Source organism: Streptopelia decaocto (assembly GCF_964273445.1).
Source record: "Streptopelia decaocto genome assembly, chromosome: 6".
In the NCBI taxonomy this organism is placed as follows: domain Eukaryota; kingdom Metazoa; phylum Chordata; class Aves; order Columbiformes; family Columbidae; genus Streptopelia; species Streptopelia decaocto.
This window is the reverse complement of record NC_138660.1, coordinates 8,003,859-8,016,618: the sequence shown is the minus strand read 5'-3', so window position 1 is coordinate 8,016,618 and position 12,760 is coordinate 8,003,859. Positions and strand designations below refer to the sequence as shown.

The 12,760-nt window shown below is 45.2% G+C and overlaps 1 protein-coding gene across 1 annotated transcript in view; it reads left to right on the top strand.

The window, feature by feature from the left end:
• LOC309441928 (putative cation-transporting ATPase 13A4) overlaps nucleotides 1–7,862 on the top strand; it is a 41,417-nt gene extending 33,555 nt beyond the window's left edge. Inside the window, exons 25-30 of the mRNA XM_082057220.1 lie at nucleotides 529–601; nucleotides 1,830–2,004; nucleotides 2,479–2,693; nucleotides 3,406–3,494; nucleotides 5,264–5,344; nucleotides 5,858–7,862. Coding sequence (XP_081913346.1) covers nucleotides 529–601; nucleotides 1,830–2,004; nucleotides 2,479–2,693; nucleotides 3,406–3,494; nucleotides 5,264–5,344; nucleotides 5,858–6,079 — 855 coding nt within the window. The 3' untranslated portion in view covers nucleotides 6,080–7,862. The remainder of the gene's footprint in view (nucleotides 1–528; nucleotides 602–1,829; nucleotides 2,005–2,478; nucleotides 2,694–3,405; nucleotides 3,495–5,263; nucleotides 5,345–5,857) is intronic.
• The last annotated feature ends 4,898 nt before the right edge of the window (nucleotides 7,863–12,760 follow it).

Genomic DNA, 12,760 nt, shown 5'->3' with positions numbered 1-12,760 from the left:
ATTCTTCCCATTAACTTCAGCCAGCAGGCTCAAGATCCAAGCTGGGCAAAAAGAATGCTGAGATACTGAACAGTATTTTGGGTGAGGGCATATGTCTGTGAAAAGGGAGAATCTGGCGTAAGCATATGCTGTTGCAATTTACTCAGCATTTAAAGCATGAATTAGCTTGACAGTAAGCAAAATCCCCTAGGGTGCCTTAAAGCATTTTTGCATGGCTTCTTCCCAAATAGAGAGGAGGGCTTTGCTTTCAGAAGTCACCCAGCATTGAGAAAGCACGTCTCTTCAAATAGCCTTCTTTTTTATTGCATTGAGGGAACTAGAAGCATTGTTAGGCTGAACAATGCACAAAATGAGAGTGTTCACTGCAGGGTGGTGGATTGTGTGGTCGTCTTATCTGCTGACTAGCGTTTCAGAACAAACAGGAGAGCATTAGCTCCATGAAAATAATACAGCTTTCTGAAGACGATATAAACAAGCCCATGGCAAATGTCTGATTTGTGATTTTGTTTTTCTTTGTGTTCTTTTCAGCAACTAAACTCTTTTGGGAATTACCAATTTTTGTTCCAAGATCTGGCTATTACCACTGTAATTGGTGTGACAAGTAAGCCCCTTAGTCATCCTATGTATTAATGCGAGAATGATCGAAAATGTTTTTCAGCTCCTTGGAAATGCATAATCGTGTGTACAGAAAGGAAGAAAAGGGAGAGACTATGTAGAGTACAGGATGTTTAGGTTAGTAGAAGAGGTCTCTTGTTTGAGAAAAGCTCTGAAATAAGATGGGTAATTCTTAATGGTGCATTTGCTGAAGATGGAGGTTGTGGGTAACTGGGATGTTATCTTTAGAAGGAGGAATGAAGTGGGAAGTCTATTCAGATTTTTTCCTGTTGACTTGAGAAAGCAGATCAAGAAGATACCTAAGGATCCGTGCACAAATGAAAAAGTGTAGGGATTGACTGTTTGGAATCCAACTCATATTTGAAGCTGTGTAGGCAGGAGATGTGAGAGGAAAGAGATACAAAAAGGAGAGGAAAGAAAAGACAGATGTCAGACACTACAGAGCAAGAAGCTGGAATCCAAGAATAGGAGAGGAAACTGATGTTAGAGGGGAAAGGGAAAGAAGCGGTGGTTGAGATAAATGCAGGAAGGATTCAAAATCAGGAATGGCAAGGGTAGGAGCATGAAAAGCACATATCAAAAGTACATAGCTGTCTTCCATCTCTGCTGGAACATAGACAACTGGAAAAAGCTTTCATTAAATCAAGCCTAAAAGGCTCAGCCACAATACCAGGTGCCAAAAGCTACCTTGCTTGCAAGCAGCCCATTTGGGACACTGCATCAAGGCTTTCTGTATAGCAGTTTTACTCAAAGTCTGGATAACTTTGTTAAACCTAAGAACAGAGGAAAACCTGTTGATTCAGCTAATGCAGTCCTCCACCAGCTGAAATAACCAGGCACTAGGTGCTTAGTCCAGGAGAATGCACAGAACATGGGCAACAGAAAATCCCAAGCCATAGTTGACAAGTGACAGAAAGAGAACAGGAGACCCTGAGAATATCCTTATACCCTTGGTCCTGACAGTAGCCAAATAAAAATCCAATATTTTCTTTTCCAAAAAGCCTCATGATAGTCAGACACCATTAATTAACCTGCTCTGTGGCCGTTAAGATTTTATAAGAAAAAACCTTTGTATTTTATACTTGATACTAGTATTTGTATGTGTTATAAAGAATATTATAGACTGTAAAAGTGATGGCCATTGATAACAATAATATACAGCAGCACTGCTTGTATTTTGGACACACTAGTTAACATGTCTGTGCGTGTTTCAGTGAGTTTCACAGGTGCCTATCCAAAGCTGGTTCCCTACAGGCCTCCTAGCCAACTTATCTCGCCTCCGCTGCTGCTCTCTGTTGTACTTAACATCCTCTTCAGCCTCAGCATGCAGATTTTCGGGTTCGTGGTGGTCCAGGAGCAGCCTTGGTATTCCAAGACTGACATGCACAGGTAGGTCCCCCTTCTTGGGACTCTGGGTGCCACAGGGCAGACCCAAGTGGGACAGGTCTGCATGGTACTATTAATCAGCTTAACTACAGGCCTGATTGGCAGCTGCAGGCAGAGCCTGTGCTTCCTCACAGGGTGCAGACATATTAAGCAGTGTTGTCTGCAGGTCCCTACATTCTCCAGCAAGTCTTCCATGCAACACAGCACATGTGGTGAGAATGCCGCTGTTGAGCACAAAGAGGAGTATTTGATTGCAGAGAAGACCAGAGTATCCAAGCAGGTTTGAGCTCAGGCTCTGCCAATTTCAGAAAGCTCAATCCAGTGGGTAAAATTGAGGATATTGCCAAAAACCTGCAACCTTGTGATAGCAGGAGCAAATCATGGCTGTGGGGGAGAATTCCTCATAGTGGTATGGGAAGCAGGGGGAAAAAACCAGGACAGTGATTGTTTGCTGACCGGTGTGACTCTCTTTTTCAGTGCCTGCCTCTTGATGAACAATCACATGGAGAATTCCTCCTCTATTTCCAGCCTGGGACATGGTGGGATGAGAGATGTAACCCTTGAGCAAATGGACAATGGCTACAAGAGCTATGAAAACACCACAGTGTGGCTGCTAAGTACCATCAACTGCATCATTATAGCACTAGTGTTTTCCAAGGGAAAGCCTTTCAGGCAACCTGTCTACACAAACTGTAAGTGTGGGGAGAAAGGGAGGGATCTGTAAGTCAACACAAGAGGTCAATTCAATAGAGAAAAATTAAAACTTGACTCAAGTGATGCCAGCCAAAAAAGCAGAAGCCCAGTATTAGATTTCTAAATGACTAAAGGCCAACTTTTCAGAAGTTTTAGTGCCAGTGGCATCCTGTGACCAGCAGCTCTCTGAGCTGGGCCCACACTTTGTCCTTCTGTAATGCTAAAAACTTGGCCCTGGCATTTGGATTTCTGAAATAGACAAATGGAGTTTGATAAAAACTTTTAAGGAGTAGCAGGAAGGTGGTGATGGCTCACAGAAGCATCACATTACTTAAGGCAGCCTGAATGAGTCATCTTGAGATGAGACAGAATTAGGGGTTAGGGACATGGCTTATCGATGGGCTTGGCAGTGTTAAGTTTATGGTTGGACTCAATGATCTTAAAGGTCTTTTCCAACCTAAATGATTCTATGATTCTATGAAAGATGCTTTTAGCATTTTAAATCTGTGGCTACAAGGCTTGTCCCAGCCTTACCTATATCTGCTTGACCAGTAAAGCTGGGGTTTTACTCTGTTCACTTTTCTTTTGCTGAAATGGATTTGATTTTTTACTGTTTCACACAGAAAATGATTACAGTCTTCAGTAGTAAAGGCAAGCAGCTGAGGTTGCTCACAACACTGTGGTTTTATTTGCTTCTTCTTATCTCTTCAGATGTGTTCATACTGGTGCTCATAGGACAGCTGGGCATTTGCCTCTTCTTGCTGTTTGCTGATATTGATGATCTCTACTCTAAGATGGATGTGAGTATTGGTCCAAGGTGGGTTTTCTTCCTGCTGCCAGTCCTGTTGTAAGTGGGATTGCTTTTACCAAAAGGCACAGACTTTTGCAGCGATACATGGTACCTCTAAAGGCAAATCAAATTTAAAGAGATGGACTTCAGATGATGGGCTGGAAGAACCTGGAGATAACAGTAGCTCCAAACTCAGATCTGTGCATTCTGGCACCTGGGCAACTACACATGCACGTTTGATTGTTTCAGCACGTTGTCCATACAAGAGAAGATGACATCACTAAGTTTACCATGCTTGGTATGTTGATGGCTTGATAGTTGTGAAGCCAGGAGAGAAAAGGGGCTAGGCCCTGCAAGTTTAAACTAAGGCACCATGCATTTGTGTTTCTCAGGCTGTGCTGCTCTGCACACAGATCCTCCTGCAAAGATCTGCCAGTTCACACTCACAGCACCTCTCGGTTCTTAGTCCCAAATATTTTCAGGCTTCCTGTTTAAATTTCAGACAGTTCTCAGTTTCCTAAAGCAGTATTTGGCTTTGGAACAGTTGTAGAGAAAGACTAGTGGGACTGTCATTGCAATAAGGGATCTGCCTGGATCCTTTATTAATAAATAGTGATAGGGCTTGGTTTATTTAGTCTGGCAGAATGCAAACTGGGAGTTGCCTTATGCAAATCTATCTTAGGAGAAATGCAAGGGAAGGATAAAATCTACATCGGCTGTAGGACAGGGTTGTCAGTGGACCTGGCAACAGGGTGTTGAGGCTGGGAGATGTTAACCTCATCCACTGTGACACAGCCTTGTAGCAGAAGTCGCAGGAACAAAACAACAAAAGTAACGCACAGCTATTTTTTCAGTACATTTGCCATCAGAATGATGAAGTGTTGTGCCTTTGGATAGCGAATACTGAAAAAGATGCTGCTTCCAGTCCTGTAGCTTTGCATGAGGGTTGGCAAGTGGATTTAGAAAGGGAAATAATGAAACATGGAAAGAGAAACACAGACAAGGGGAATGGACCTGGATTTTGAATACTAAGCAGCTTAGCTAAAGCTGCCTCACGGTGTAACTGTTCCCAGAGCAGTGGCTCGGCAGGCAAAACCAGTTAAAGAACCTACCACGAGATGGCACTTCAAAGCAAGTCTCAGTCTAGTTGTGGACTGTGGTGACCCGGGACATTGTCAGCACTGCAGCCGAGAGGGGCTAAAATGCCTTTGAGGAGAACTGCAAAACTCCTGGGCTGTCTGGAGGGAATAGAGTGGATTTGCTAAGACAAAAGGAGGGAGTGGCAGTGAGAAATTCTGCAATAGCCTTGCCCTGGAGAAACTGCTGATCCAAATTTTGGATCTGAGCTCCAAAATAAGTTGAGCTACAGCCAGAAAGCCAGTGCTGCCCGCTGTGGGAAGCTGGAGCTGAGCGTGGAGCTGAAATACTCAGACTTCCAACTACTTCCTGTAATAGAAATGTAGGCCTCCAGTTGCACCATGGGAGGTTTAGATTGGATATTAGGAAAAAATTATTCACTGAAAAGGTTGTGAAGCAGTAGAGCAGGCTGCCCAGGGAAGTGGTTGAGTCACCATCCCTGGAAGTATTTAAAAGACATGTAGATGTGGTGCTTAGGGACATGGTTTAGTGGTGGAGTTGACAGTGTTAGGTTTACAGTTGGACACAACGGTCTTTTCCAATCTAAATGATTTTCTGAGTCTATGATTCTATGACACAAGCTCCTACCAGTGTCCAGTGTGTGGACATGTTGTTGATCAGCTTCTCCTGCTTTTTTCTCAGCTTGTTTGCACCCCTACCATGTGGCGGATCTCCATGGTGATGATGCTTGTGGTCACATTCGCTGTGTCCTTTATTGTCGAGGTGAGCATGCGTCATTGAAAATACCTGTCAGCACTAAACTGGAGAGATGAAAGTGTCAGGTCTCACTCTTTCTCCCTCCTCCTCAGCCCAACTTGGAAATATCTGGTAAAACAAGAGTGGTTGCTCCTACCTCGCCCTTACTCTCTTTCCTCAAAGTCCCACATCTGAATGATCAGATACAAGGGAGTGCAAGGCCCAACCACCATTTCTGTCCTCTGGTGCGTGGGATGTATCAGGCCCTGGCCCAGACTAGAGAAATATGGGCAAACTTTGGTGTTTTCTACACAGATCCTGAAAACTGTCTGGAGGAGCTGGTCTCAGTTTTCTGGTGGAGAGCTCTGGTGGAGCTGGTATGAGAAGTGGTCAACAAAATGCTATTTAAAGAATGTGGATGAGCAGGACAGGGTGGGAGATCTGGGTCTCTGCTACTTGCCCCATGTGTGTCCTGTGAATGAAGAGGGAAAACTGCTGTCCAGGTCCTCCAGAATTGTCCTTTTGCTCTTGCTTTTACAGGAAGCTGTCATAGAGAACAGACCCCTGTGGCTGCTGCTGAAAAAGACCTTCCGGTACCAGTCAAAGAGCCATTACAAAAGGCTGCAGCGAGTGTTAGAGCAGGACCCAGCCTGGCCACCTCTGAATGAAACCTTCTTCTCAGACTCTGTGGCAATATCTGTGGAGGGAAATATGGGAGGCCACAGCAATCCAACATTTGACAGCAACGAGGATGCACTCTGAAGGAAAATACAGAGGACACATTTCCAGGACATTTGCAGTTGGCTGTTGAAGGACTATCTCAGAGACATAAGAGACCAACTCCTCATTGCCCCCCTATTCTGAGACTAACTAGCTCTGGCTTATTTTTAAATTAACTGGAAGCAGAAAAGCTGGCTGCAGTAGCATGAAGCCACAACAGTGTTTCCCCTGTCCTCTTGCCCGTGTATGAATGGCTGCCAGCTGTAAATGGAACAGCTTGCTGAATATTGACAACGTATTCATGGTTGAAAAACCCCACTGCTGCATTCCTCTCTTGAACTGCATTATGAAGTCCATAAAGGATGGGGCTCCTCCAGATGAGAAGTAGCTAATTCAGATACCAGCACTCCCCTGGGGAGATTCCCTTCAACAAAACATTTAGAACTTACTCCTGATAGAGGCTGCTGAACATTGACAGGTCCTGGGACTCCTAGAGCTCTCGAAGTTTCAGATAATTCTACCTGGTGTCTGGCATTTCTTGGGGCCTTTTCCCCTTCTGGCAGTCCTTGGCTTTGTGGAGATGCAAATAGCTGAAGCCTTCTAGAAGCATCCGCTCCCAGTACCGTTGTGCAGAGCTCTGTTGCTAGCTCACTGCTACCAGGCAACATGTTTGCCATCTTCTCAGTTTAAAATGTGGTGCTTGCATTTTCTGAGTGAAAAAACTATTGACCTACAGAGCAGAGTGATATAATAGTTTAACAGTTCTTTTTTGAGGGAGGTATTTGCTCAGTATATCCATTTCAAAAATGTAGAATGAAACACATGATAATTGCAAATTATGATCTCATTCTGTACAAGGACATGCCGTCCCTTGTGGTGTGAGCTCGCTGTGCTAGAGTGGCTGCTGCATGGCTGGGCTGCTGCCTGGCATCAGCTCCTGGTTTACCAGTGCCAAACCAAGCAGATACTGAAGGCATGACTACCCCCAAGGGCATCAGTCCTGAATTATGAGACGGTGAGCCATCTAGGTCTCAGAACAATTTTGTTAAATCCTGTGGCATGCTCTGAAGTTGAACCATCTGAGGGCTTTGGCTCTGGTTTCCAACCACAATTGCACATTCTACACGCCATGTGTCATTCATCAAGTTGTATCCCTCACCTCTTAACCTTGGATGGAGATTTCTGCTCACTCTGCTGTGCTGAGTGCATAAATGCAACAGCGCTGCTAATTTCTGCAGGTTTTACCTACTAAAAAAAGCAGCTTCTACCAGCACATATTCTCTTAGCCCTTTGATGCCAGGCTGGCTTCCTGCTCACCATGTTTTGTAGTCTCTGTCCCCAGCTGAGTATAACAAGACATCAGTCAGAGAGGCTTTAGACCAAGAGGAACACTTCCTTCTTCGGATAAAGTGTGCAGGGGAATTGGCCCCTTGAACCAACAGCAAAATTTGTTTGTTGTAGCTGGAGCTTGCCTGTGCTTTAGTGATGGGGCTGAGGAGCACAATGGGAGCACTTTGGTCTTGGGGAATGGATGTTTCCACTCCTCCATGCTAAAGAACTCTTGGATTGTGACAGAAGCTCAGATGAGGCAGGTTGGGAGTCACAGTAAAGATTCCCTTGGTCTTTAAGGGTAAAAAGTAGCTCTGGAAAACCAAGAACAGATCAGAGGAGATTGTGGATTGTTTTGATTAAATATGTCCATACCAGAACAGCATTTGAAAATAATTTAACTTGAATTTAAAAAAAAAACCCAATACTATTTTTCTTAAAAGAAAAAAAAAAGCCAAACCAAAAATGTTTCAACTTGAATAAAATATTTACTTGACTCAAAGCATTTTTTTTCTCTCTTTTAAACAAGTTTGACCTAACCAAATGGAGTAAATACCTTCCTACCTTCTGCAGTTTACCGAACACTAAATACCTGCCACAAAGCCACACAACTTGACACAAACCAGAAATGGTTCACATTTATTCATGAAAGTGTCTCCAAAGTTTGGATGAGTTCACAGTTTGCAGCAAAATCCATTGGAAAGTGAAGACTAGATGCTCTGTGCCCTCCTTGCAGCTTAAGGAGACATCGAAGAGCAGGTGAGAAGAGATATTCCTGCCATCCTCGGTTTGAGATAGATACAGTACCATTTTTCTTGGAGACAAAATTCACTGTCCTATTTATGAACTCGCACACACAAGAAATATGTTGCTGCATGTGCTAAATTGGCAGCTGCAGTAGCATTGCCGACTAGGCACAGAATTTATGTTTATGTCACAACTGACAGTATAAAAGTATTGATTCCTTTTGAACCTGTGGTGGTTGTAGGGTCAACAAGATAAAGACCTGCTTGCCTGCTGCTGAAATACAACCTTACCTGCAAGAGAACAGAATTCAGATGATAGGTGATATTTAACCTCTGCGCCACTCTTTAAGATATCAGTCTTGTGTTCCATCTTCCTATGCAAGTCCAATATTTTCAGTTGTACCGGGGTGTATTTTATCATCTTCCCTGGGTGGCATCAGGCGCAGTTTGAACAGCAGAGCGATGCAGCATGTCCCAGCTGCATTGAACTGCTTATATAGCATAACTCAGGCCATCCACACATCCTTGCTGCAGAAACCAGCTCATATGCACACATCAAGCCCCTGCGTTCTGCTCCCTCACCTCTGGTGGAATATCAGAGGTCCCAATCCACATCTCACTGCTGGGCTGGTCTCCTCAAACGTGGACTGGGAATGTATTTAGTGTCAGGATAAGGAATAAGCAAAAATACAAGCTTCAAGTGTGTTTAGGATTCACATCTGCATTTTGCATTTTGAGGGTCTCTTTGATTTGAAAGGACCTGATACTTCTGGAAATCAGGATGGCACAAACAGTAGCAAGGCTGCTCCCACCTGCCATCTGCCTGCCAGGCACCTGCTGGGCTCCTTGTGCCCATCCTGGCTCATGTGAGCAAGAGAGGTGGCTGCAACGTGGGTGCTCAGTTTTGTCTGAGTGTTTGAACTTGCTGCTTGTAACTCCCAGCTTGTAACACTGACAGAACAGTAGAAAAACAGAAATAAAAGCCACTTAATGAAAAGAGTTGTTTTGTAGGAGTGTTACGAGTGTTTTGCAAATTCTGAGGCTTCGTAAGGGCAGAGACAGATTGACAGTCCTGGATGTGGCTTCCACAGTCCCTGTCTGCATTCCAAGCTATCCAAGCAGCTGAAGAATCCCCTAGAGGACTGAAGCTCCAGGCTCACTTTTCCATTTTGTGCCTGGCAGTGGGCAGCGGTTGGACAGACCCCGGTGGCCCTTGCCAGCAGACACTGTCCATCCTGGTTAGCTTCTTACAACTAAATCAAAGGGGCAGACTCTGGAGCGCAGCCAAAGTGCTGAGCCACACAGCCACTCTGAACAGCTCGTTTCAAAATTTGATTTCCTTTTGAAATACACTTGTCCTAGTTAATGAAAGAAGAAAATCACTTTTATTTTTGTCCTTCACATTTTTTTCATGACTTGTTTATCTTGATACAGTCATCTCAGCTTTTGTATCTCATCAGCACTCTAAGAGCTCAAGTCTCTTGGCAGCTCACACAACCAACAGAGGAGCAAAGCTCCATTTAAAAGATGCAGACCCTCACCAATAATAGCTGTAGGTGTGCATAATATTAACACGCCAGAACCTTTTACAAGACACACCAGCTTTCCACTCACATGGCACCTTTTGTCTGATGAACTTGCTGCACAACACAGCTCTTCAGGAGGGTTACAGAGGAGGCTGTGAAGACAAAGTACCTGCCAAGGATCAACCAGGATAGGAAAGCACAAATAGCTGCTACCTGGACCACTCAGTTCAAGGAAAGGAAGCAGAGAATTCAGTTATATATTGAGGGTGTCTGGTGACAACAACTGAATTTAGAGGACTCATTACTCACTCTTATAGCCTCTAAAGTCGTCATGTTGGAAAAAGAGTCCTGGAGCATCCTGCGCTAATATCGCCCACCAGACAGTGCTTAACCCCTCTACAGCCCTCGTGCAGTTTGTGGGCAGATGGCACGCAGCCCCCGAGCTGGGAGGGTCACGCTGTGTGTGCTGCACGATTGCTAAATGCATACAAGGAATGGCAACACTCAAACACACCGTCAGCCGAGCCAGGCTGTGTAAATTTTCTTCCTGGTTGGCTATCAACAGTGGGGACATGTCACAAATATGACTTTTTACATGGCTTTCATTTAGCAGCAATTTAGGATTGATTGATATTTTTTGAGATGGATCACAAGATTAGACCATATAATTATGTGCAGCAGCCTGAAAGGGCTGCACTGAGTGCTTTGCAAACGTGAGTTGGAAACCCTACCTCTACTTACTAACATGGTGTGATTACAGAGTCTTGTGAGGGTGTAAGATTTTCTCCTCCGGCTTTCTGTGCAGAGAACAACTGGAATCCAGATATTTCCAGTGCACAGAAAGTGCACAGAGGTAGACGCTTCTGCACAGATGTAAAATACAGTCCTGTCACTCCTGTATTTGCTAGAGATGTGTATGTGCTGCGTGCACTGGATGCACAGCAGCATGGCCCCCAGGATGGGAGTTTCTGTCCTCTGCAAGCAGAGGCTGTGAGCAAGTGCTTCCCAGCATCTCCAGTGTCACTGTTTGCCCAGTACTGGGGACTGAGAAAGTGCCTTTGTCATGGGGATGCGGGTGCTCAGGGCATGCACAGGTGGGAGAGGTCCTGCCCTGCAGAGCACACCTGCACCTCTGTATCAGGATTGCTTGCAGGGCTACTAATAGCGGTGGGAGTCCAGGTTCCCTGGTTGCCTTCAGCAAATTCCTGCTGGGTTTTAACTGCTGCTCATGTGAGCTTGTTTTAGACTAGAGAGATCAGGGTGGTTGCAGCACAAAATGAAAAGCTTGCTGTTGGAGGCAGGTAGGGAGTCAGGTGGGGATTATCTGTGTTATGCTGATTGCTGCAGGCAGCATTTTCTTAGGGAGTCACTAGCTGGTGTGTGGATATGGCCCTCAATGCCTGCCTTTGCTTGTGTAACAAACAGTGGGGGTGCCAGCTCCCTGCTGAGGGTGGAGGACCAGGATGGATGGGTGGAGTGAGGCTGTTGCTGCAAGTGTCCACTGAGCTGGGAGCCTGCGCACCCCAGATGAGCTGCGCACACTTCCAGGCTACTCCATCCTTGCCCTATCTGGCCTGTGGCTGCAGAGAAGGGCACTGGGTGCTGCCGAGATCGCTGCCTTGTGCCAGGTTATTTGCAGCACGCTGAGTGATGTTCTTCAAACACATCTTCCTGCGGTCCTGTTGGCTGAAGCAGCCTTGCTGCCAGGTGCTGTGTTTCTTGGAAAACTCTTCTTACTGCAGACAGGCTCAGCGAGGTAAATCAGCCGTGAATGCGGGTTCCCTAAGCTTTGGCCTTCAGTGCTTCATTCTAAGTGCTGTGTGAGCACCTGGTGTGTATCTCTAAGAACAGGCTGTGCACCAGCACTGGCTGCCTCTGTACTGCACCTGTGCACAGTGATCCAGCTGATGGGATGTGTGTCGCAGCTGTGCAGGGACCAGCTGCGCTGGCTGAAGCCGCCTCTCTGCCCTGGGGGACTTGGGCTTCTGTAAGCAAATTAAAATCTGGAATTTTCTGAATTGTGGACACTGTGGTTTGTCCTCCCAGGCTGAAAGCACCACGTGTTACTGGTTTCAACTCCTGTGGCCTCTGAAGGAATATTTTGTATACAACAAGGCTGCACATCTAAAAGCTGCAGAGCTGGTTTGAAATGGATTTTGCTAACATGGTATAAGGGCTGCATGGTTACCTTTATTTCAGTTGAGCTGCATTGATTTTAGCTTAGTTTATGTTGATTATGATCAGAGTTCAGATAAATCAAGTTAATTGGTCTCTTAAACCTAAATAGATGGTTACTCCACAGCCTTTAAATCACTTGAAAATTATATTTGAAGTTGAACCAGTACAATTGTTTGTACAAGCCCTCTCCAAGGAGCTCTGCTTTGTTGTAAACCCTGTAAAGCACCAGCTGTCCTTCTGGAATTTCTCTGACATACATTTCAGATGTGGGACTTCCTTTTTTTGTTGTTTTTAATAATAATTTAAACCTCCATTTCTTCCTCTCACCTGCACAAGCCATGTCAATGTGTTACGCTATCCCCCTACGTCGTGTACTTCAGTTGGCAAGCTATTCTGGAAAAGCATTCAGTGTAGTCACAAGTAAACATACAAAAACATTTCCTTGTACTTACTCCCTGTGCAGGGTCACTTAATACCTCCCCAGGAACAGGTGCCTCATGCACCACCTGCCCTGTGGAAAGGTGGGTAATTGTAATGTCTGGTCTTGGCTAGGTATCTCACCTCTGAGATGGCACAGGGTTGCTCTGCAGCTCCTTGCATGGAGCAGTGGGCAGCTGGCAGCACTGGTGCCAGGGCACTGGGCAAGGCAGCACCACAGCTGCTCACCTGCAATGCTGCTGTTTGTTCCTGGGTGTGGGGGCCCTCCTGTCCTCATCATCAGCCCTAGGGTGAAGCTGCAGGGGTTTCCTGGAGCTGGGCTTTTTGGAGTGGGGAAGAGAGCTGAGAGGTACCCTGTATAGGGAAAGAAATGGATCGCTGCAGTAGGAATGGAGACAAATGATGGAAAACAATTGTTTGTGGGTTTTTTAGTTGTTTCTGTTTTCACAAAAAAAAATTTAATCTCTTTTTCTAGGTTTTCATTTGAGCCTTAAACCAAAGTTATT